A 26,711-nucleotide genomic window follows, 5' to 3' on the forward strand; every position below is an offset into this window, starting at 1 on the left:
TAATACAATACCACACTACTACTACTACTACTACTACTACAACTACTACTACTACTACTACTACTACTACTACTACTACTACTACTGCTGCTGCTACTAGTAATATTAGTGGTAGTAGTAGTAGTAGTAGTAGTAGTAGTAGTAGTAGTAGTAGTAATTACCAACAAAAAGGATATCGGCATATAAAAAGGAGAGGATCATTTTATTTTGATAAACAGACTTCACACACAGCTTGACTTCACTGAAGCTGATTACAAAATGCTAACCGACGTCTTTCTTTCGTTCGTAATTCTCGGGCTGTTTCTAATGAAAACCAGCTCAGCTGGAGACCCAGGCGTAGTCACGCGTATAACGCAAAAAGGTCTTGATTATGGTAAGGAAGGGCTTTTATATACTTTCATACATTTTGCTTACGTCTCTTATTTTGTTTTCTTTTTCTTTCTGTTTCTTTTTTTCCGTTTTATTCGTTTATTTTATATTCACTTGTTGCTCAACCATAGGCTCGCACTGATCGAGGAAACCTATGGTTAAAGATGTAGCTCTGATCGCCCCGTCACTCTTATTTCGCATTTCGGGTAAATCTACACTTGTCACCCCTTGTGGCATTCTTACATATTCTTTTTATGGCACGATAATGCCCCGTTTATTTCATAACACGATAACGTTTTCTCGTTAAATTCATTAATAATTTCTGTTTTATCAATAATAATAATAATAATAATAAAACTCCGAAACCCCAGGAAACCCCAAAAAAGAAACCAGGAAACCCCAAAATGGCTGAAGTTCAAAAGATAGTGCTCATGGGAACTGCCCATATCTTACGTAAAATACTGTCTATGTGATCTCAAATTTTAAAACAAACACATAATTTTCTTATGATTTCTTAAACATTCTCAAGAACAAAACTGTACAAATCCAAATATATGGTACCCTAGGTAAAACACCTACATGAACTTCTAACTTGTCTCTTGAGGTCTCTGGATGAAACTTGGATCCAACTTGTACAAATGCAAAGTCAAACATAAAATAATAATAATAATAATAATAATAATAATAATAATAATAATAATAATAATAATAATAATAATAATAATAATAATATTTAAAAAAAGGATTGACGTAACTCTTCACGAAGGTAAATAGTCAAAACGAAGAGCGCGATTTTAGATGTTTTATTTTTTGAACAACATTTCGACAGAACGTCTGTCTTTCTCAAGTTCAAACCAAAAGGTGATTGAAAATTCAAAATTTCAGAAACCAAACGTAGACTATGAACGTGAGTAATCAGCGTCCATACGTTGATAGAATGACATCATCAGCTTTTGTCAGTTTTTTAATAAGCAGAAAGAAAGAAAGAAAAAGGAAGACGACAGAAAAAGAAAAGAAAAAGAGAGAAAGAAGACTATTCAATCAAACAGTTTTGTATAAATTTGATGATATTCTCCTGTCATCTTATTCATTCCTCCAGGGCGTGATGTCAATAACCCGCAAACATATTTCTCCTCATACATTCTGAGAAGTGAAAGTGGGGTACATTCAGGATATTTTTTGAGAATGTGCACTTTCAAATCTTCTTCAAAATTGCAGCCGCTTGAAACGAAATGTTCAGCAAGTTCTGTTGAACTACTGTTCTTGTGCCTGACGTCGAATCTGTGCCCATTAAACCTTTTGTTTAATTGTTCCGTTGTACAACCAACATAAATCAAGTTATGTTTCGTGCATTCTGCACCGTACACTAAATGGGAATCTTTGCAGGTTCCCCCTTCTGTATAAATCATAACATTTCTATTATGATTTTTGATGGTATTCACTTCACTCATGTTGTTGCACAATGAACAGGGCTTACCTCTCTTGCGGCTGTTCTTTAAGGTACAGCGTGTAGATACTCCAATGTTCGTTTTCTTGGAGTCAGATATAGAGGTCAATAATTCTTTTATGTTCTTATTCCGTCGAAAGGCTACAATGGGCGGCTGAGGAAATGTTTGTTTGAAACTGGGATATTTTTTCACCACATGTTGGTAACTTTCATGCAACACTTTTGAAATGCCAGCGAAACGTCGGTGCCAGTTAATCACTAAAGGAATTCTGTAATCTGTTGTATTTTGTTTGCTAAGATTAGGCATGTAGGTTTTACTATCTTTGCTAATTTTAGCTATTTCACTTGCTATTTCCTTTAAACGTGATTCACTGTAACCTCGTTTAACATAATGACATACAAAAGCATTTGCATGTTTCCAGTAATCCCCTATGTCAGTGCAAATCCGTTTTATCCTCAAAAATTGGGATTTCGGATTTGACCGAATAAGATGATGTGGATGATCGGAGCGGCGGTGGAGATATATGTGGGATGACGTTGGCTTGCAAAATAACTTTGTCATTATTCTGCCTCCAGAAAACTTGACTTTCGTGTCCAAAAATTCAACGCTAGTTTTTGAAAAACTAGACGTAAATTTTATATTGGACTTAAAGCCATAGTTTCTAGCAAAACAATCACAGAAATGCAAGAAGTCCATTAAACTATCCTGTGATCCTTCCCAGACAAAAAATACGTCGTCAATGAACCGTAACCAGAGTATTGGTTCATGACCATGAAGGGATTTGAATGTCTTCAGTAACTTTGTCGTCTTCCTTTTTCTTTCTTTCTTTCTGCTTATTAAAAAACTGACAAAAGCTGATGATGTCATTCTATCAACGTATGGACGCTGATTACTCACGTTCATAGTCTACGTTTGGTTTCTGAAATTTTGAATTTTCAATCACCTTTTGGTTTGAACTTGAGAAAGACAGACGTTCTGTCGAAATGTTGTTCAAAAAATAAAACATCTAAAATCGCGCTCTTCGTTTTGACTAATAATAATAATAATAATAATAATAATAATGGTTTCAAATTTTGGCACAAGACCAGCAAGTTTGGGACAGGGGGACAAGTCGATTACATCGACCCCAGGGCTGGACTGGCACTTATTTTATCGGTCCCGAAAGGATAAAAGGCAAACTCGACCTCGGCGGAATTTGAACTTAGAACGTAAAGACGGACGAAATGCCGTTCACCTTCTGCCCGGCGTGCGAAAATTCTGCCAGCCCGTCACCTTATCAATAATAATAATAATGATAATAATAATAATAATAATAATGATGATGATGATGATGATGATGATGTTGGACTCTCCCGTCGAAGACCTGCACAAATGATTTGCTTATAGTGAACAAATACATGTTCTGTACATTAGCTCACTCCGTTCACCAAATCGATGTTGCCTGAACAGGTGCCAGTGTCAGGTGTCAAGATGATCGCAGAGCAACGTGAGATGAAGTGTTTTGCTCAAGAACACAATGCAGAACCCGGTCTTGGAACTGAAACCACGATCTCGCTAGGCAATAATAATAATATTATTATTACTAATAATGATTATGATGATGATGATGATGATGATGTTTTCTTTATTAACCACTAAGGGTTTACAAAAAGCATTAGGGACGGTACAGGACAATACAATGTGGGGTTAGATAAAGGGGGTGCAAACGGTAAAAGCACTAACAAAATGAAATGATAACAATGGATAATTCCTCAAAAGAGTGAAACTACCTCTGGCTATTCGTGGAGACCACCCCAAACGACAGTCACCCTGATCCCTGGGGGCAAGTGCTCCCTCACATCGTCCTTCTTCAATCTACAAGTGCATGCTTTGAGCAGGCCCGTCGTTCACTCGGGCCATTTATGCAACGTTCATCTATCTTTTAACAAAATTGTTGGAAGGCAGCTCTTTCTTCTCCACCCTAACTTTTCTTTTCAAGTGAAACTTGAACAAAATTGATGAGGGCTTGGTTAAAGGGGAAACTATCGGTCTTCAGCTCCTTTCGACTACATACACAAGACCTTGGGCAAGTGTTTTCTACTCCAGCTTCGAGCCGAATAAAGCCTTGTGAATATATTTGGTAGTGGTTAGGGTGTTGCACTCATGATTGTAAGATTGTGGTTTCGATTCCTGGACCGGGCAACACGTTGTGTTCTTGAGCAAAACACTTCATTTCACGTAACTCCAGTCCACTCAGCTGGCAAAATTGAGTGGATAGTATATTTGTTGGTTTTTCCAAAGCGGGTGTGATCACCTTAGTCAACACATTCTAAATTAAATAATGTATTGCCTGCAATTCCAGGGGAGGGAGTATGTCGATTACATCGATCCCAATACTCAACTGGTACTTATGAACCAAAAAAGAGATGAAAGGCACAGTCGATCTCGGTGGATCTCAATGTAAAGACGGACAAAGTGATTTCCATGTAGCGATGCTGTGAAATTAAACGAATTTTAAATTCACTTAAATAATTAAATCAAATACAGGTACCTGTCATTAATGTAAATTAGTGCGGATTATAAGAGTTTCCGGATCATTAGCATCCAGAAAGTCGTGGTTGTAACTGTATATCACAATAGCACCTCTAGTGCTTCATGGAAATCATTTCTTCTTTGTTCACTGTTTTCCAGTTGATGGTAGGTATCGAAGAACAAATGTTCTAATCGAACACCTACATCAGCATTGATCTAACCACACTTGAAGCAAGGGATTACAAATATTATAAGCACAGACCCGTCCTTACTGGAATTATTAGGTCATCAAGTATGAAATTTGTAGAAAAGAAGAAAAAGTTTGCTAATGTTTTATAAATACAAGGAATAGTTTTATTCATCAAAGTATGCACCCATATTGTCAATACATTCTTGCCATTTCAGCAGTAGCTTGTCCAGCCCGGAACTGTAAAAGCCTGGCAATCTTGAGTCAATAAAATCTTGGAAGGCCTGTTTTACAACATCGTCAAAATTAAATTTTTTTCTTATCAAAAAGTTAGCCAAATTCTAGAAGAAATGGTAGTCAGTGGGGTGGGGTGGGGGGGGGGGGTGGAAGATCAGGTAAGTATGGTGGATGATAGAGAACTTCCAACTCCAACACCAGTAGTTTCGCCAATGTCCTTTTGGCGATGTGTGGTCTGGCGTTGTCTTGCAATAAAATAGGAGGGGATCTCTTGACTAATCTAGGCTGTTTTTTTGTTGTAAGTTTCTGCTTCATTTGGTCCAGTCGGCTGCAGTATACTTCGGCCGTGATTGATGAGCCAGGTTTAATGAAATCATAATGGATCACACCTGCACCAGACCACCAAACACACACCATCAGCTTCTTTTGATGAATTTTGCTTTTTGGACTGTGTTTTGGTGGATAGTCTTCATCCAACCATTGTGCTGAACATTTACGGTTGCTCTATTGGATCCATTTCTCATCACGTTACAATTCGATTCAAAAATGATTCATTTTGTGACAAGAAAGTAACATAATGCAGGCTTCCAAACGTTGCTGTTTCTGGTTTTTATTGAGTTCATGTCGAACCCACTTATCCAACTTTTTCCACTTTACCCTTTTGAACTAGGTGAGTCAATATTGTTTGCTTGCTTACACCAAACAACAACGATAATTCATGGGCACTTTGAGATGGATCTGACTTGACGGTGGCTTTTTTAGTTCGTCATTATCCACCTTTGCTTCTGGTCGACCGCGCTGCTCATTTGTGAGGTCAAAGTTACCGGAGCGAAATTTTGCAAACCAACTGTCTGCTGTATTTCATTAGAATAAAATACTCCATTAATATTCCGAGCTGCCTGTGATGCTGTATTCCAAGAAAGAACTCATATTTCAAAACTACGAATTTCCAACTTATCCACCTCTAAACAAAAATAGAAAAAACGATTTATAAATAATTTATAAAGCGCAAAATGAGTTAGAATAAAGAAATAGATGTATCAGCTTTCTAACAAAAAAATAAAGATTGTCAAAATATAATAATGGCGCAAAATGAGCAGCTGTCAAGGTTTACTATATACCTTACTACAAATTTCATACTTGACGACCTAATAATTTATGTAGGCATATATATTAGGGTGTTGTGCGTATGTGTATGTATGTGCATACTTGTACTCGTAGGTGCGCATGTCATAATAGAACACAAGTGCGTATGTTTCATTACTGTTTATGCTTGTGCGTGCATATGTATACCATGCGCATGCGTGTATGTGTGCATATACTCACAGTCGTGGCTAGGAAATAAGAACAGGCGCAGGCGTAGCAGTGTGGTAAGAAGCTTGCTATGAAACCGGGAAACCGGCCCTTATCAGTCTGTTTGACTCGAGAACGTAACCTTACGTTTTGTTCGTTCTTACTTTTTTCGTCTTTGCGCGAGTAAACTACGCGGACCCATCCCTTTCTAAAACTAGCAGCAATAAATATATCTTCCTGCGAGAGAGAGAGAGAGAGAGAGAGAGAGAGAGAGAGAGGGGGAAGGAGGGAGGGAGGAAGGAGGAAGGATCTTAGTAACGGAGTATAATCTGATTCCAAAAAGGATGAAAGATAAACGACGGTCATAGAATCGCGGTTTCGATTCCCAGACCGGGCGTTGTGAGTGTTTATTGAGCGAAAACACCTAAAGCTCCACGAGGCTCCGGCAGGGGATAGTGGCGAACCCTGCTGTACTCTTTCACCACGGCATTCTCTCACTCTTTCTTCCTGTTTCTGTTGTGCCTGTAATTGAAAGGGCCAGCCTTGTCACACTGTGTCAAGCTGAATCTCTCCAAGAATTACGTTAAGGGTACACGTGTCTGTGGAGTGCTCAGCCACTTGCACGTTAATTTCACGAGCAGGCTGTTCCGTTGATCGGATCAACTGGAACCCTCGACGTCGTAAGCAACGGAGTGCCAACAACAACAACAACATACATACATACATACATACATACACACACACATACATACATACATACATACATACATACATATTTCAGGATGGTTTTTTTTTTGCCAAAAAACACACGCACTATATATTCGTTCTTCACTCGTTTATTACTGTTCTTATTTTATTTTAAATCATATCCATTGTCCGGAAATCTTTCGTTACACATCTGTGACCTCTTCACTGACACTTCCGTCCTCGTTTTTGTTCCTGCTCCACTTAGTCCATTCTGTTTTTCTATGATGTGTATCCTTATAAAGATTAACATCCTTACATCCTTATAAAGATACACATCAAGCGATACTTATTTATCAACACCGATGGAAGGTTTTTGTACTTAGAACATAAAGCTGGAAAAAATGCTGCTAAACATTTCATCCGACGTGGTAACGATTCTGTCAGCTCGTTGCCTTAAAAATGCAAATATAATTACTATAGAAATATTACAAACGAGAAATAATTAACCCGTGCCATAATTAATAAGTGATCTAAGGCGGCGAGCTGCCAGAATCACTAGCACACTGGGCGAAATGCTTAGCGGCATTTTGTTCTGAGTTCAAATTTCGCCGAGGTCGAGGTTGCCTTTTACCCTTTCGGGGTCGATAAAATAAGTACCAGTTGAACACTGGAGTCAATGTAATCGACTTACCTCGCCACCAAAATTGCTGGCCTTGTTCCAAAATTTGAACACATAATTAATAGATGATCCGAGAGAAAGTATTTAATGAATTATGTGATTAGTAATGATTGATTTTTATCGAAACAGCCCATTACTCAATTTCTTTGGGTTATATTTGTTTAAAAAATAAAATAAAATAAAAAAACCGGTCACCTACTCCAAAATATCATTTAAAAGCAAATCTTACGACACGCTTGTATAATCTTTGTGGGTAGTTTTCTTTTTCCCTCTTTTTTTGTCACTTTTCTCTCTCTCCCTCTCTTTCCCCTTCTCTCTCTCTTATTCAACGTAAAGAAGTTTTAAAAATCATGTGAAGTCCCCTAATGGACAATTCACACAAGAGAGATAATAATTTGTTCATAGTAGTTGGCGGTGAGGGACAGAGAATTTCCATGATATTCTGTACAACCTCAAAAGGGGGGGTGGAAGATCAGGTAAGTATGGTGGATGATAGAGAACTTCCAACTCCAACACCAGTAGTTTCGCCAATGTCCTTTTGGCGATGTGTGGTCTGGCGTTGTCTTGCAATAAAATAGGAGGGGATCTCTTGACTAATCTAGGCTGTTTTTTTGTTGTAAGTTTCTGCTTCATTTGGTCCAGTCGGCTGCAGTATACTTCGGCCGTGATTGATGAGCCAGGTTTAATGAAATCATAATGGATCACACCTGCACCAGACCACCAAACACACACCATCAGCTTCTTTTGATGAATTTTGCTTTTTGGACTGTGTTTTGGTGGATAGTCTTCATCCAACCATTGTGCTGAACATTTACGGTTGCTCTATTGGATCCATTTCTCATCACGTTACAATTCGATTCAAAAATGATTCATTTTGTGACAAGAAAGTAACATAATGCAGGCTTCCAAACGTTGCTGTTTCTGGTTTTTATTGAGTTCATGTCGAACCCACTTATCCAACTTTTTCCACTTTACCCTTTTGAACTAGGTGAGTCAATATTGTTTGCTTGCTTACACCAAACAACAACGATAATTCATGGGCACTTTGAGATGGATCTGACTTGACGGTGGCTTTTTTAGTTCGTCATTATCCACCTTTGCTTCTGGTCGACCGCGCTGCTCATTTGTGAGGTCAAAGTTACCGGAGCGAAATTTTGCAAACCAACTGTCTGCTGTATTTCATTAGAATAAAATACTCCATTAATATTCCGAGCTGCCTGTGATGCTGTATTCCAAGAAAGAACTCATATTTCAAAACTACGAATTTCCAACTTATCCACCTCTAAACAAAAATAGAAAAAACGATTTATAAATAATTTATAAAGCGCAAAATGAGTTAGAATAAAGAAATAGATGTATCAGCTTTCTAACAAAAAAATAAAGATTGTCAAAATATAATAATGGCGCAAAATGAGCAGCTGTCAAGGTTTACTATATACCTTACTACAAATTTCATACTTGACGACCTAATAATTTATGTAGGCATATATATTAGGGTGTTGTGCGTATGTGTATGTATGTGCATACTTGTACTCGTAGGTGCGCATGTCATAATAGAACACAAGTGCGTATGTTTCATTACTGTTTATGCTTGTGCGTGCATATGTATACCATGCGCATGCGTGTATGTGTGCATATACTCACAGTCGTGGCTAGGAAATAAGAACAGGCGCAGGCGTAGCAGTGTGGTAAGAAGCTTGCTATGAAACCGGGAAACCGGCCCTTATCAGTCTGTTTGACTCGAGAACGTAACCTTACGTTTTGTTCGTTCTTACTTTTTTCGTCTTTGCGCGAGTAAACTACGCGGACCCATCCCTTTCTAAAACTAGCAGCAATAAATATATCTTCCTGCGAGAGAGAGAGAGAGAGAGAGAGAGAGAGAGAGAGAGGGGGAAGGAGGGAGGGAGGAAGGAGGAAGGATCTTAGTAACGGAGTATAATCTGATTCCAAAAAGGATGAAAGATAAACGACGGTCATAGAATCGCGGTTTCGATTCCCAGACCGGGCGTTGTGAGTGTTTATTGAGCGAAAACACCTAAAGCTCCACGAGGCTCCGGCAGGGGATAGTGGCGAACCCTGCTGTACTCTTTCACCACGGCATTCTCTCACTCTTTCTTCCTGTTTCTGTTGTGCCTGTAATTGAAAGGGCCAGCCTTGTCACACTGTGTCAAGCTGAATCTCTCCAAGAATTACGTTAAGGGTACACGTGTCTGTGGAGTGCTCAGCCACTTGCACGTTAATTTCACGAGCAGGCTGTTCCGTTGATCGGATCAACTGGAACCCTCGACGTCGTAAGCAACGGAGTGCCAACAACAACAACAACATACATACATACATACATACATACACACACACATACATACATACATACATACATACATACATATTTCAGGATGGTTTTTTTTTTGCCAAAAAACACACGCACTATATATTCGTTCTTCACTCGTTTATTACTGTTCTTATTTTATTTTAAATCATATCCATTGTCCGGAAATCTTTCGTTACACATCTGTGACCTCTTCACTGACACTTCCGTCCTCGTTTTTGTTCCTGCTCCACTTAGTCCATTCTGTTTTTCTATGATGTGTATCCTTATAAAGATTAACATCCTTACATCCTTATAAAGATACACATCAAGCGATACTTATTTATCAACACCGATGGAAGGTTTTTGTACTTAGAACATAAAGCTGGAAAAAATGCTGCTAAACATTTCATCCGACGTGGTAACGATTCTGTCAGCTCGTTGCCTTAAAAATGCAAATATAATTACTATAGAAATATTACAAACGAGAAATAATTAACCCGTGCCATAATTAATAAGTGATCTAAGGCGGCGAGCTGCCAGAATCACTAGCACACTGGGCGAAATGCTTAGCGGCATTTTGTTCTGAGTTCAAATTTCGCCGAGGTCGAGGTTGCCTTTTACCCTTTCGGGGTCGATAAAATAAGTACCAGTTGAACACTGGAGTCAATGTAATCGACTTACCTCGCCACCAAAATTGCTGGCCTTGTTCCAAAATTTGAACACATAATTAATAGATGATCCGAGAGAAAGTATTTAATGAATTATGTGATTAGTAATGATTGATTTTTATCGAAACAGCCCATTACTCAATTTCTTTGGGTTATATTTGTTTAAAAAATAAAATAAAATAAAAAAACCGGTCACCTACTCCAAAATATCATTTAAAAGCAAATCTTACGACACGCTTGTATAATCTTTGTGGGTAGTTTTCTTTTTCCCTCTTTTTTTGTCACTTTTCTCTCTCTCCCTCTCTTTCCCCTTCTCTCTCTCTTATTCAACGTAAAGAAGTTTTAAAAATCATGTGAAGTCCCCTAATGGACAATTCACACAAGAGAGATAATAATTTGTTCATAGTAGTTGGCGGTGAGGGACAGAGAATTTCCATGATATTCTGTACAACCTCAAAAGGAAAAGACCAGCTTTTATTATACTGTAAGAACTGTGAGAGAGAGGGAGAGAGAGAGAGAGAGAGAGAGAGAGAGAGAGAGAGAGAGAGAGAGAGAGAGAGAGAGAGAGAGAAAGAGAAAAAGAGAGAGTGTGTGTATACGTGTATGTGCGTATGTGTGCATGTGCTATTAGTATCTGCAGAAGTTATTAACACTTAAATATTTTGCAAGCATTGCTGTGAAGTAATGATGAAAAAGCAGAAGTATCCTTGATTGGTTACCACTTGGTTCACTGAGGATCGCACTGTCAGTGATTGCGTCCGAGCTGTGGCAAAAATTCCATTCCATGCAAGAATTTGAACTTTCATCTCACCTATTGCAATGTTAGAATACTGCTAAACATAGGAAAGATTGGTAAGAGACACTGCACTTACGGCATTATAGTTGGAAAAATACAATATCGATATAGCAGTTCTTTGCGAGACCCGACTGCCAGAATATGGCAGTCGTAGATACGAGGCAGATATGATTTTGACAGAGAAGCCAGTAAAAGAGAGACACGTGCTGGAGAAAACTTGGCCATAAAATAACATTATTATGGCCAAAATAGGCTAATAACTAACTGCTGTGAATGATCGGATAATGAGTTTCCTTGTTCTCATCAGAAAGAGATGCTATACCACACGATCCAGTGTTTACGACACTAAAATAATTAACCGTAATGGTGCAAAAGGACAGTTCTACAATCATCTGCAAATTACAATACACAGGATGCTCCAGAGAGGCAAACTGGTATTAAAGAGTAATTTCAAAATTAGCATGAGAGAAGAAGCGGAAAAGAGGGCTAGTGTTAATAAAAAGGGTAGTGTGTGGAGGTGCAATTCAAATGGAGAACTTTTCTGTCAATTTTTGCTTCGAGCAGGAGTTCTTCTTTACCAACACCATCTTGAAACTCAAAGAATTACGGAAAGTGGCCCGGATGTGTTTGTAGTCAAAGCATTGACGTTGTGTAGGCTACACCGCGTAACTAGGTAGTTGGGCACGAGTGCTGTAAGCTTACGTGGATGTTGAGAATGGCAAATTGTTATAAAAATTATTATAAAACACCAAATACTAAGATAACCCTCCTAGTTGTCTCCAAATGGAATAAAACTGGAACTTTCAAGCGAATTAAAATGGGAACTGAAAGTTAATGGATAAGTATGCAAAATCATTTCTGGAAGTAGATAAGGACGAGGTTCTGGACTCATGAGAAATAACAAAGACGAATAAATTTGAATGTAAGATAGTCGTTACTTCGCACAACAGTGTATAGCGCAACTGAAGTTCCGTCTGGTAACCCAACAAAAATATGACTGGTTTATTTGCATGGATAACGCTCTTGTTTCAGTTATAGAGCAACATAACCAAGCTCACAAGAAATATCTTCGGGTTGAAAAAAAACTCGATCAAGCTCTGCTAAATTTGGAGATACCGCAAGTAGACTTGCAAGACAAAGCTGGAGTGTTTGGAAAGCAAAGTTGCGATCAAGCTACAAACTGCTACTGATTTCTATAACATTTGCAGCTTCTATTCTGGTCTGAAAGCTGTATGCGGACCTCAGGCAAGGAGTAACAATTAGCTGAAGTCAGCTGATGGCTCAACAATGTTTCAGGAAAAAAGGACAAGTGCTTGACCGCTTTGCAGAGCACTTCACTAAATGTTCAGTGCACCAAGACACCTTAAACGGGAAACTTTGGAAAATTGTAACGCAGCACATAACACTGTGTAGAGACGTTGGCGGTAACTAGGTAGCTCATTCTCAGATAGAAAGGCGTCAGGAGTGGATGGGATTCTAGTGGAATTGAAAAACATAGAGAAGACAATGTCATTAGAGGTCTACGTTAGTTAATGTTTGAATCATGGGAGGCTGGTGAGATCCTAAATGAGATGGTTATGAATGAAACGCCTTTGATGACATATCTTCTCAGTTTTATGGATAACCTGAAGCAAAACAACAACAACAACACCAGCAATAGTTGCAGTAATAGCAGAAGCAACCGTCGCAACAACAGCAACCGAACTTATACATCGTGGAAAGATTAAAATCTTCGGAGGGGCTCCCGATGATTATAATTTCCTACACCTATGGACATAACTTCATGCCGACTACAGTATCATACATCTATCATAATGCTCTGATTTTTTGTGCTTTCTTTTGGCAGCTTCCACTATTGGATTCACACAACTTCATGAACAATTCAAGTCAATACGAAAAATTCCAAACATCGTACACACTGGCGACACTTACTACAGCTTGACAAAGTAAGCTTTAATTCATTGTAACATCATTGTAACATCATTGTAACATTGTAACATCATTTATATGTTATCGTTGTTTAACTGAGCAGAGGTGTTCCAGATCTGCCTATAACCTCTTTTTTTCAGGTACAGGGTATCTGGGATTAAATATATTATTTAGGATTATATATACTTGATCATTATAATCCTCAGACAGGCCTCTTATGTATAATTGTCAGATAGCTTTCCACAGATCATTGGGAGATAACGATCCGCATGCACTCAACTGAATTGGCAGAAAGCTTTTCAGTTTTAAAGGTGATTGTGAAACAACAGCTTCCATCTTTGTTGTTTTTCAATGAGCTTTATGCGATAGGCTTGGCATGAAACATGCTTCCCTCTATGTAGCACGAATACGGCCAGATAGCGTTCGAAGTTTATGAAATGATTTGGTCGTCTTAACTTCATATAGAAGAAACATTTCTCTCAAGTGATATGAATAGAATAGACCACTTCCATCTTTGGTGCAAGTGATCTTATATTCTTATCGTGTTTACAAGTTAGAGATGGAGTATTATATTATTGCTGAGCACAAGTTTATAAAATGTTCTTCAATTTTCATTGACCCTTTCTTCACCCATCAATTTCCAGTAACGTAAACGCTGACCTCGTGTTTATAGATGCAGGTCAATCTTCTGGGACACATTGCGTTCGTGTGATGGATGTAAAAAGTGTACTTATAAGACGTCAGATATGATATGATATGATATTTGTATATACATATATATATATATATATAATGCCCCTTATATATATAAATATATATATATATATATATGTATATTACATAATCATTAAGTAGCTCTCGTTGTTACTTAAGAGAACATTTCACAGCAGCCCCATAACTTTGTTACGTTTTGCAGTTTTTTTTGTTTGTTTCCATTTACTGTTATTGGCATTCTGCTGTTTGGTCTGATACGGGACGTTGGAATAATTAAGGCATTGGAAAGATAGAATTTATGGGAAGACTGGCCAAATACAGTATTATAACTAATTCTATTCCTGTGCGAGTCAGAAATCAAATTCTGTTACGGTCAACTTTTTCTTTTATTACACTGGAATCGATAAAAAAAATACCGATCAAACACCAAGGTATATTTAATCGATTTGAACTCGTAACCTAAGGGACTGTAAATAAATACAAGGTATTACGTCCGAAGCTCTAATGATTCTAACGACTTTGTTATTCCACCATGATATAACATTGGTTTCAAATTTTGGCACAAAGCTAGCACTTTCGCGGGAGGGGATAAGTTGATTACATCTACCCCACTCTGTACTTATTTTATCGACTCAATTTTTTTATCGACATCTACCCCAATCGGTACTTATTTTATCGACACCGGATGGATGAACGGCAAAGTCGACCTCGGTGGAATTCGAACTGAGAACGTAAAGAAGGACGAAATACCGCCAAGCATTTTGCCCGGCGTGCTAACGATTCTTCCAGCTCGTCGCTTTCCACTGTAATATAATATTCTTTTCTACTCTAGGCACAAGGCCCGAAATTTTGGTGGAGGGGCCAGTCGATTAGATCGATCCCAGTACGCAACAGATACTTAATTTATCGACCCCGATAGGATGAAAGGCAAAGTCGATCTCGGCGGAATTTGAACTCAGAACATAAAGACAGACGAAATACCGTTAAGCATTTCGCCCGGTGTGCTAACGTTTCTGCCAGCTCGCTGCTTTCCACTGTAACATAATATTGTGAAAGAGAATGGTGAAAGGAAACCTGATAATTGTTTCGAATGTCTAACATTTGGAGGAGGGAGAGGTTAGTCGATGCCATCGGCCCCAATATTTGACTGGTAACTTGCTTTATCGATTGGTGGATGAAAGGCAAGTTGACCTCGTTGGGATTTGAATACGGTGCGGAAGAAGTACTGCAAAGAATTTTTCCAACACTGTAACAGTTCCAACGCACTGCCCTTAATAATCTCTTTTAATCTGGGTCCAAGAACTGAAATTTGCGGGGAAGGGCATAGTCGATAATATCGACCCTAATGCTTGACGAAAACTTAATTTTATCGACCCCGAAAGAATGAAAAACAGTGTTTACTTGGCGGGATATGAACTCAAGATGTAAAGAACTAAAAGAAGTATACCGAGGTTATTTAGTCTTACAATCTAACGATGGAAAATTAATAATTGATTCTGGTTTAGGAACAAGGCTGGCAATTTGGAGGGGAATGTTAGTGGATAGCACCAACCTCAGTGTCTGACTGGAACTTTATTTTATCAGATCTGATGAGATGAAAGGCAAAGTTGATCTTGGTGAGATTTGAACTTAGGATGTGAAGAGCCGGAAGAAATACCGTAAGGTATTTTTCCTTGGACAGAGAATTAATCCTTTTTTACAATAAACACAAGGCCTGTGATGTTGGGGAAAGGGGCCGGTCGATAACAACGACGCCAATGGTCAACTGGTACTTATTTCATCAACCTCGAAAGGGATGAAAGGCAAAGGCGACCTCGACGGAATTTGAACTCAGAACGTAAAGACGGATGAAATACCGCTAAGCATTTTGCTCGCCGCCTTCGAATTGAAAATTAATAATGCTGAACAAAATGTTTCTTTGTATTTCATTACTTCCTTGACGTGCATCGTCCTCTGATCACCATTTTTATTTAATTCTCGCTTCGTCAAGCTAGAATTAAGTAAACAATGTCGCACGGAGCAGCGTTATATTCTAGCTTGACCAAATCCTCTCAATAAATATTCCGTATGCTGTTTTCATAAGAATAATTCTGTTCTTATTCAGGTTTGTGAATGAAATATTTGGCTTTCGTAGCTTACGAAATGAAACAACGCAGAAACGCATGCATCCTACGATACAATGACGTAATTTACAATTTAAAAAAATCAACATATTTTCACACATGTCTTGTGGAGAATTTTCTCCTGGACTATCTCTGCAGCGAAAGATCTTATCACATCTGAACATATTCGAAAGTGTTAAATATGACTTTACGTGAATTTTTCTTTATTCACCGTGTAACATTATTTATTTATTGTTTGCGAAACTTTACGCACATCAGCAAATATTCCGTATGCAGTTTCGTTTTCGCCCGGGCCGTGAACGACATATTTGGTTTTCGAAGCTAACAAAGCAAAACGACGCCATTTCAGTGACGTCATTCAAATCTCTTGAAATATGTTTTTACACATGTCTAGGCGGAGAGTTTTATTCCGGGAATATCTCTGGAAAAAACCTCGACCGTGTAAAATACACACACACACACACACACACACACACACACTCACACACACACACACACACACACACACACACACACACACACACACTCACATACATACATACATACATACATACATACATACATACACAAGTTTTGTAGACAAACAAACAAATTATTATACGTCCCACCAACAAAGTAAAGAGGGAGATAGAAATGATGTTTGGTGACAGGAAAAAGGGGGCACCCACTTGCAAACTGATTACCCTCAAGCAGGGGCTAATTGCTGTCTGAAAAACTCCGACATCAGAAGAGAATAACTGAGAGAAGAACAATAAACAAAAAATTTAACCGTAACCAGGCAGCAGTATACAGAATCATGAGAGGAGGAGCAGTGAATATCACAGAAGCCCCTTCACGAGAAGACATAGACTCCTTCTGGAGGAAAATCTGAAGTGAAGAGAAGGAATTTAACCAAGATGCTCTGTGGGTGGAAGAAATCCGAAAAAGTTATTGCTCCTGCGTTACATCCAAGACATACAACATTGATGGTGAAACTCTTGCAACTGTGATCCAGAAACTCCAAAATGGAAAAGGACCTGGAAGAGACTTGATTGTTGGATATTGGTACAAGAAGCTAACATTCTACCGACCATATCTTATCAATCTGCACAAGCAAGCTCTCAATAGGAACAGTAGCATACTGCACTGGTTAGCTTTGGAAGAGAAAAAAATGATCCCCAAATGCAGAGAAAAAATTGATCCCCAAATGCAGAACCAACCACATGGCAAAAGACTACCGGCCAATTCCTCCAGGACCATTGTGAAACCAATAACATTATCACAACAGATCAAGCAGCTGAGAAGAAGGGAGTCTGAGGATGTGCCGGGCAGTTGTTAATCAACAAAACTGTGATGTCAGAGGTGCTAGAGCATAGGAGGAACCTAGTTTCAATGTGGCTGGACTACAAGAAAGCTTTTGATTCTGCTCCCCACTCATGGATGCAGGAAGCTCTTCAACTTGCTAAAGCCACACCTGACCTGACTTCATCGTGGGCCACCATCTTGAAATTAAACAAAAAGAGTGACTGTATTATCACCGATAGAAACAGTATCGCAAAGGCATATTCCAAGAAGACAGCCTCTATGTGATGTTGTTTAAACTTTCCGTAAACCCCTTGTCATTCATGTTAAGGAAGGCTGAAGGCTATCTCACTGGTTCACAAGAAAACAGAAATACCAATATTAAACACTGTTTCTCTCTGGATGACTTGAAACGTTATGCAAAGAGTATGCATAAGATGAAAAAGAGTCAGAACACATACCAGCATTTGCGCTGCTTGACTGGACACTTGATGAGATCCTAGCCATTGATGTGAAAACCCGAACAATACTAACAAGCACACATAATTTCCACATAAACAGTGACGTAGACAGCCTCTACCTAAAACGAAAACAAGGAGAGAAAGGCTCAACATCGACCCAAAATGACTTTGAATGTCGCATCATGTCCCTTCGGCAACATCTTTTAACCACCAAGTGTCGAAGTGAATCCCTTGACCAAGTTTGCATACATGAGGCTGATAACATCATAAGACTTGCAAGGCAGCTCCTTGAGCAACACTCTGTGTCTGATAACCTAGAATACATGCCCAAAGAAGTCTCACGACTCTACCACAACGGATCATCAGATGAAAGGATGAGCCTATATGAGCAGAAGACTATGCATGGATATGTTAGGAGAAAGCATAACATCAATCATCAAAGCAGTCTATCATGGACGAATAGCCGGGTTACTACCTCCAACTTTGAAAGGTATGCGTTTGCAATCCAGGAACAGGAAATATCAACCAAGCACCTGATGCGTAAAAGGGATAGTGATGCAGGTAAAGTGTGACAACAGATGCAGACTTTGTGGAGTTCACACTGAACATATCACCCACATCATAAGCAGTTGCCCAAAAATGTCATCAAGGTATTATCTAACGATGAGACATGATGTTGTAGCTAGAACAAAGAAATAAGAACCTACAACATGGTAGAAGCCATAGCCACTCATAATAAAAATGAATGCTGGTGGAATGTCCCAGTGAAGACCCGAATAAAATGTAAGCACAAAGACCAGATGTAATGATTTGGGACAGAGAAGAGAAACTGTGCACAGTTGTGGAAATTAGCTGCCCAGCGGATGTTAACATAAAGCTGAAGATCAATGAAAGGAGAATGCCTACGCTGAACTATTGAGAAATCTGTAGTTACTCCATGCAGACTACAAGTTCAGGTTTATACCTGTAATTATTGGGGCCCTGGGATATGTAACACACTACCAAAATACCAATCTTGAGAAATTAGGCTTCTCAAAACCAGAAAGGAGAAAGCTAATGCGAAGACTACACATTCAAACCATCACTGGAACTGTAAAAATCTGTAAAACTACCCAGAAGTTTATCATTTAAATATATACAAGCATGTCTAGATATGCAACTATATGGATGAGAATACATACATAAAGCGTACAAATCTGCACATAATACATACATACATACATACATACATACATACACACACATTCACTCACAAAACATCGGTTAGGGTGGGAATATAGGAGATGGCACTAATTATCATATATATTATATTATATATTATATATCAATATATTATCTATATTTATATATACGAACTGATATATATATACATATACATACATACATATATATATATATATATATATATATATATATATATATATATATATATATATATATATATATATATATATATATATATATATATAAACTTTATGCAAGTACATACATACATACATAAAACAAATTCACTATTAGTTGTTTAGATGTCACTGTAATTATTAATCTAAAATTCATTTTGTTTGTTCTTTTTCTTTTCAGTCTGTATGTAGATAAATTAACAAAACCCCACGGTAGCATTGCTTTTGTGCCTGGACACGGTCTAAAATGGTCGATGACAATACCAAATGCACAGATCACTGGTAACTGGCGTTACTCGAAAAAATTGTGGTTGTAAGTATTCAATTTAACTAATGTAGATCGCACATAGACTTTGATGTCATCTGTGAGTTTGTTGCGAGCATTTTTAAAAATTTGTTTTCTGTGACTGTCAGTCAGTTTGTCTTGTCTGTCTGTCTGTCTGTCTGTCTTTTACTCTCTCTCAACACATATATACAATGGTGGAGTTTGTGCTTCAGTGCATATATATATATGCATATACGTGTATATGTGTGTGTGCGTGCGCACGCATACACACACACACACAAACACACACATATATATATATAGATTTATATATATGTGTGTATATGTATGTGTATCTCTCTCTCTCTCTCTCTGTATATATATAAATATATATATATATATATATATATATATATATATATATAAGGTGCGATGGGTAAATTGTCGGCATTTTATATTTTTAATTTCATGCCTGCGCATTGCTTGTTTTTGATTTTGTCGACTACACAGTATCGTAGGGTCCATTGGGTACCTTCTGTGAGAAAAACAGCACCATGATGCAATTCACTCTGCCAGAAATTTGGAAACGACATGCTGTACGGCTTAGCATTCGCGACGGAAGCTCCAATACGAACATTACAGTGTTTGAGTGTCAATCTGAGGACAGTGCAGAGTTGGATGAGCCGAATGGTGATAACGAAGGTACGGCAGCTCGGATGACTCACTATGATCGTTTATATATATATATATATATATATATATATATATATATATATATATATATATATATATATATATATATATATATGTATGTATGTATATATAAAGAACATTATCATTCATAAAAATACTAATGTTAGTGACCGCAAGCGTAAAAGCTATACAAGCAAAATTAATAAATATATATAAAATATATTTATATATAGGAGGATATTAATAAGGACCTGCTTTGCTTAAGATAGACTCAAAAAACTCCGAAGCCACAGAACAATCACTAAATTAATACAAGCATGGTAGGAAAATTAAGTGAATAAGAACTGCATCTTACCTCCGCAAAGGTTGTAGAAGGAATGGCAGTTAATCTGATATCATGATTTCGAATTTAGCGCCAAAGGCACTCAGATCTACTAGTAGCAGTTACTGATATTCACTGTTAACAAGCCTGTGTTCGTTTCAGTGCCCAAACACCATTGAAACAAACGAACCATGTGAATTACTTATAAAACTATATAAGAACATTATTATTCATGTTGTTTCAATGTTGCTTGGGCACTCAAACGAACACAGGCATGTTAACAGTGAATATCAGTAACTGCTACTAGCAGATCTGACTGAAAAGAATCGAGTGCCTTTGGCGCTAAATTCGAAATCATGATATCAGACTAACTGCCATTCCTTCTACAACCTTTGCGGAGGTAAGATGCAGTCTTATTCACTTAATTTTTCCTACCATGCCTGTATTAATTTAGTGATTGTTCTGTGGCTTCGGAGTTTTTTGACACATTTTAATAATCACATTTTTATGACTAGGGTGTTAGAACACCTACATTGCTAGAAATACATGTATGTAGGTATTGAAAAATTAAATTTTAGAAAGATCTTTAGAAGTGCGAGATTGAAAAAGAAGCGGGCTGTACTTGGTAAATTCTTGTCGCTTGTTCACTATTTCGCACATCAAAATTTCTGGTCTTCTCTTACTTTTACAACTCAATCATCGTTACCGGGGCCCTCCTCCACCCCTCTTCCTCCTCCCCATCTTCCTCCTCCCCCTCTTCCTCCTCCCCCTCTTCCTCCTCCCCTCTTCCTCCTCCCCCTCTTCCTCCTGCTTCTCCCCATCAGCACCATCTATACATTTATGAAGCATAAAAGTGTTATTATTAAAATGTGTTTACTTATTTTCTAGTTTCAGAGTTGGAGACGCTGGGAGTATGAAGATCAATATGCCAGAAACGCATGTTGAAATCATCATTAAATTGAGTATGTTACTTTTTAACTCTTCACTTGCCCCTCTCTGTTTGTCTGTTTGTCTGTCTCTTTCTCTGCTTCCTTCTATCTTAAGTGTTTTGTTTAAATGGTAACTGATTAGTTAATGTATTGATATTCAAGTTCAACTGCTGTAAGTCGAAGACTGTATGCAAACATTAGAAGTGACGAAATTCCAAAAGTTTGACGTTTTCGTGAATTGATGTTGTAGGACAGCGATTAGCGTGGGGTCTGGAGTGCCTGTGTGTGTGCGGGAAACTCAGACTGAGTAATGGGAGAGGGGTGAGATAGTATGCAGCTGACAAGTAGCCTCGTCGTTTCAATATGAAAGCAGACTGAGAGGCAGCGCTTACATAAGCTGGGGATGACTTGAATAGCCTTCTTTTGGATAGGGTCCAGAATGTTCTTGAGTAAGGCAGTAGAAGCGATCTGTTTGTGTGATCAGTATTTCATTGGGAGCTTTACAGAATCAGGAGCTGAAATTTTATATAACTTTAAAGACGAATGCTAATCTTTGCCACTTTATGGATGTCGGATCCCTAGGAGAGAGTATCAGTATTTCAGAGACCTAGCATTTGCTGCGACTGAGAGGATGTTAATAACATGTAATAAAGATGAGATACAAGATTGTTTCATAGATATACGCAGCGAAGAAAATTAGATTAACGACACTCGCATCACAGAAACTTTCGTGGCTTTTGTTTCTGAGGCCAGCAAGATTTGATGCGAGGTGTCTATGTTGCTTGTGAATGACGATTGTGTGTAGTAGGTTAGAAGACATGAAAATTGGTATCACTTGTATAAGCGTTTTCAGAGCTATCAGCAAGCAGATCGTTAATTCAAGAGAGAAAACACGCAGGCGACATATTAGAATCTTGGGGAACACCTTGAGAAAAAGACATTATTTGGGACAAACATTGTAGCTGTGGAGATAGTAAAAAAAAAACCCTCGCCAAATAGTAACGTGTTCAGGTCAGTTGACAAGCTAGAAGATAAAACAGGGAGAGATAGATAGATAGATAGATAGATAGAGAGAGAGAGAGAGAGAGAGAGAGAGAGAGAGAGAGAGAGAGAGAGAAAGAGAGAGAGAGAGAGAGAGAGAGAAAGAGAGAGAGAGAGAGAGAGAGAGAGAGAGAGAGAGAGAGAGAGAGAGAGAGAGAGAGAGAGAGAGATGAGAAGTATGATATAGAGATGTGCATAACGAGTGGAGATTTTACCCATATAAATTCGGGCTTTCGAAGGCTACTTATCGAAAATCTTTAAAAAGTTGTTTTTTATACCATCAATCTAAAATTGAAACTTTGATGCACATTACAGTTGATTTTGTGTAGCTTGCCAAACAGATAAGGTGCCAAACAACGAACGGGAAGTCTGGTTCGTGTCTTCTCGGCGCTAATGTGTTGTGGAGGTCGCCAAGGGGCTTTGCTCTTAACTGCAAGCAGGTGTCCTACGATATAATTGGTAACATTCTCTGTTAAGAGTAGTGGTTAGTTAACGACAAATGGATCGTTGACCTAGGAGTCATGAGTTCAATTTCTCCAGATGTGACGGATAAAGAAACCTTTGGGACAGTATAGCTTGTCATGGAAATACATTTAACTTTCATCTGTGACAGCGACCTATGTGTTGCTGTTGTGTATTCCTAGGGTTGTGGCACGCAGTGAAGCCAACTGAATGGCTTGGTGCCACACACATATCTGTTGTAGTTATAAGACGCCTCCTCTGTCTAGCTGAGAACCTAGAGCAAGCTCAGACATGTAATGATGAATCATATAACGAGAACTGTCTGATTTCGAATACTGTTGAGTCAATAAGATATTCACAGACTCTTCCCTGAGTCTCTGGGCCGCGATTCGATATACAGACTCAAGAATTGCCTTGCCCCGTATGCAACATAACTAAACAGTCTAAAATAAACACTTTATTAAGTCATCCTGCAATATCCCAACGGGCAAACACTCACTCACGCGGATACAGACACATACAGATACACACACACACACACACACACACACACACACACACACACACACACACACAAACACACACAGAGAGGAAGCTGCTCGTTCCGAGTACATCTGAACGTAAACACAACAGCAATAAAATATATGCAAGAAACTAAAATATATGCAAGAAACTCACTCACATACACACGCATTTATATGTTTATGATACACAACAAATTATCATTCAAGATAATCTGTAATGTGTGCTATGTATAGAATGATGTTATGAGATCGTAAGTGCCTCATAAATCTATCTGCAAAGGTACGGCGCCTAACACTGGCTACGTAAACAACATAAACAACGTGAACTATTTTCAGCAGTTGTGTCCTGAAATTTAGCAATCGACTGCACTTCTAAAGGTCATCTATCTATCTATCTATCTATCTATCTATCTATCTATCTATCTATCTATCTATCTATGGGTCTCTCTGTCTATCTAAATATGTGCAACGGAAGTTGTATGTAAGCTTGTGTATGTAAGTGTATATATATATATAGATATACATACATACATATATACATATATATATATATATATATATATATGTGTGTGTGTGTGTGTGTGTGTGTGTGTTTGTGTGTGTGTGTGTGTGTGTGTGTGCGTAAGAATGTATGTATAAGCAAACATGTATGAATATTTATATATGTCTATACACATATATATAAAGATATAAATATACATACATATATATATATATATATATATGTGTGTGTGTGTGTGTGTGTGTGTGTGTGTGTGTGTGTGTGTAAGTATATGTATGTTGTATACACACACACACACACATACCCACACATAATTTTAATATTTCGCTTAGGTATTGCGAGGCTAATAGCCTGGTGTAGAACACAATATATGTATGCTTCAGAACAGTGTTAGGTGAGTATAGAACGGTAATACGAAAATGCGATGACAAAAGAAATAACGATTATGTTATGAACTTCATTAGCTTGCAGGTGTTTCTGCACTCAACTATAGGTCCACCACTGCTTCTTATAGTAGAAACGCCTGTAAGCTAATGGAGTTTATAAAATAATCGTTTATTTCTTTGTCATCTTGTTTTCGTTTATAATGATATATAAATGTATCATCCAACGATACACGTGTAGGACTTTAGTAAGCCTCGAGTAGTCCGTAAACGGTATTAAAAAAAACTTTCAGGAACAACAGTGGTCTATGGGCGTAGAAGTGGTAATTTTTTCCTATATCGAAGTGCGATAAGCTGAAAAAGTTATTTTATAGTTCAAGGTTAGCAACTAGGGTTTCTATGTATGCGAATAGAAATCCAAATTTAGGAAATGGAGCGGGTGAAATCCGAGCTAGATATATTTTCTAGCTACGAGAACGTCGGAAGTAGTAATTACTCAACGAAGGGTGCTCCACTAGCTACTCATCAGATGGAATATACCTTAATTAAATGAAAGTTACATTGTTGTGAAAGGATCCCAAGTTAACTCGCAGGAGAATTGATCGAAAATAAGTGGAAAGCACTGAATGAGAAAAGAAGGCTTGGTGATTCGGATTTTTAGATTTGGTTATGAGATTGTTGAGAGCAAAGAACGCTTTCCATCCCATGTGGCGAATCAGGTCGTTGGTACTGTGAATCATGAGTTTCATTCATTCAGTTTTATTTGTTGGGGGTATATCCTTTCGTGATAGGCTTAGCTTCATTTTTTTCCATTCCCATATCTTCCACAGAGTTACGGTTCGCAAAAGTCGGAGCAAAGAATAATGATATGTAAATTTAAGATCCAAGGATCCAGGTGTAATAAGTTAGGTGTTGAGATTGTGGATGCGTATATGAGAACGGATTCTGTTGAGCAAACGCGCGAAATGTTTGAAGTCAAGTTTCCAAATAAAGGCTAAAGGGCAAAGAGAACGATACAAATGTTGGTTAAGAATTGGCGCGTTACGGGGTCAGGGCACAACGACCCAAAACAGATAGACTCTACAGTTCGAACGCCGGAAGTTATTCAGGACACTCGCCAATGGATTACTCAAAGTCCAAAGAAGTCAATATGTAAATTGGGTCAGCAGTCTCACATAAGCAGGAGGTCATGTCAAGGGTGTTGGAAAATCTAAAATTGGAGCCATATCATTTCACATGTGTAAAGCAATTAAAAACGTACTTTTTTCGGTTGAAATAATTTGCAAAATGATCCTTGCAAAAGCATTTCTGTATTTACACTATGTTACGGAACCTGGGCTAAGTTTTCGTGCACCACCCTGTAGGACTAACATGATTAAGAAACAGCTAACCACATTTCAAACTATTTAAAAAATTTGTTTCTGTCGTTCTGTAATGAAAATATCTTTTTCTACATTAGGCACAAGGCCCTATATTATAGGGGAGGAGGAGGGGGCAGTCGATTAGATCGACCTCAGTACACAACTGGTACTTAATTCATCGACCCCCGAAAGGATGAAAGGCAAAGTCAACCTCGGCGGATCTGTAATGACAATATTAATAAAAACGTTCCTCCTTCGATTTAGACGGTCTTGGTTTGTATGCGATGACTCGCAGAACCAGTCCGCCGTGTCAACCGAGAGAAGAATGTGTGCGCATGCGTGTGTGTACGTACGCATTCAGTTCAACAGTTTTCGACCGAGTGCTGGCTTATCCGTGCTAGTCACATGCTTACGTGTTCATGCTAACCGATTGCAGGTTTGGTTGTGTACTCTGGTAGTGTTCATTATAGCCAAGTTGATGGAGTTTTAACTCGAGAGGGTGAACGAGCGCTCTGTATAATAATTAGAAGGTATGTGTAGACGTACTTTTTAATTGTCGTGAAGGCAGCTCGTCTAAGAGAGGCAAACTGCTGGCTCAGCCAGGTCCGTTTCAGCAGGGTTTTAGGTTCCGGGAAAAATCTGTATATTGGGCCTTATAATATACATTTATTGTCAGCAAGATGGAGGCGCATGGATTAGTGGTAAAGATATTCGGCTCACAATTGTAAGGTTACGAGTTCGTCTCCTTGGGTAAGACACTTTTCTTCTCATTGCTTCAGTCCACCCAACTAACAAAAATGAGTTGTACCTGTAAATTGAAAGGACCTGCCTTGTCATAATCTGTGTCACGCCGAATCTCCCTGGGAACTATGTTAAGGGGACTCGTGTCTGTGCAGTGCTCAGTCACTTGCACGTCAATTTCTCGAGCAGGCTGTTCTGTTGATAGAATCATCTGGAACACTCACTGTCGTAACCAGCAAGCCGACAGCATATACGAATTAGAATTGGGCCCCTATGTTTATGGGACTCCCACACAACTACCCACTGTGCCCATGCATTTAGTTCAGACAAATGTAACCATAGACCTGCAGTTTTCAATGATATCAGTTTTGTCTTTATTTTTGTGGATGATTTTTTT

The 26,711-nt window shown here is 38.3% G+C and overlaps 1 protein-coding gene across 1 annotated transcript in view; it reads left to right on the forward strand.

The window, feature by feature from the left end:
- Window positions 1–210: 210 nt before the first annotated feature.
- Window positions 211–26,711, forward strand: part of LOC106875603 (bactericidal permeability-increasing protein) — a 76,457-nt gene continuing 49,956 nt past the window's right edge. Inside the window, exons 1-4 of the mRNA XM_014923819.3 lie at window positions 211–373; window positions 13,030–13,129; window positions 19,273–19,404; window positions 21,260–21,333. Of these exons, the coding sequence (XP_014779305.1) occupies window positions 259–373; window positions 13,030–13,129; window positions 19,273–19,404; window positions 21,260–21,333 (421 nt within the window). The 5' untranslated portion in view covers window positions 211–258. The remainder of the gene's footprint in view (window positions 374–13,029; window positions 13,130–19,272; window positions 19,405–21,259; window positions 21,334–26,711) is intronic.

The sequence above is a fragment of the Octopus bimaculoides genome, chromosome 5 (assembly GCF_046866305.1).
Source record: "Octopus bimaculoides isolate indiv1 chromosome 5, ASM4686630v1, whole genome shotgun sequence".
NCBI lineage: Eukaryota > Metazoa > Mollusca > Cephalopoda > Octopoda > Octopodidae > Octopus > Octopus bimaculoides.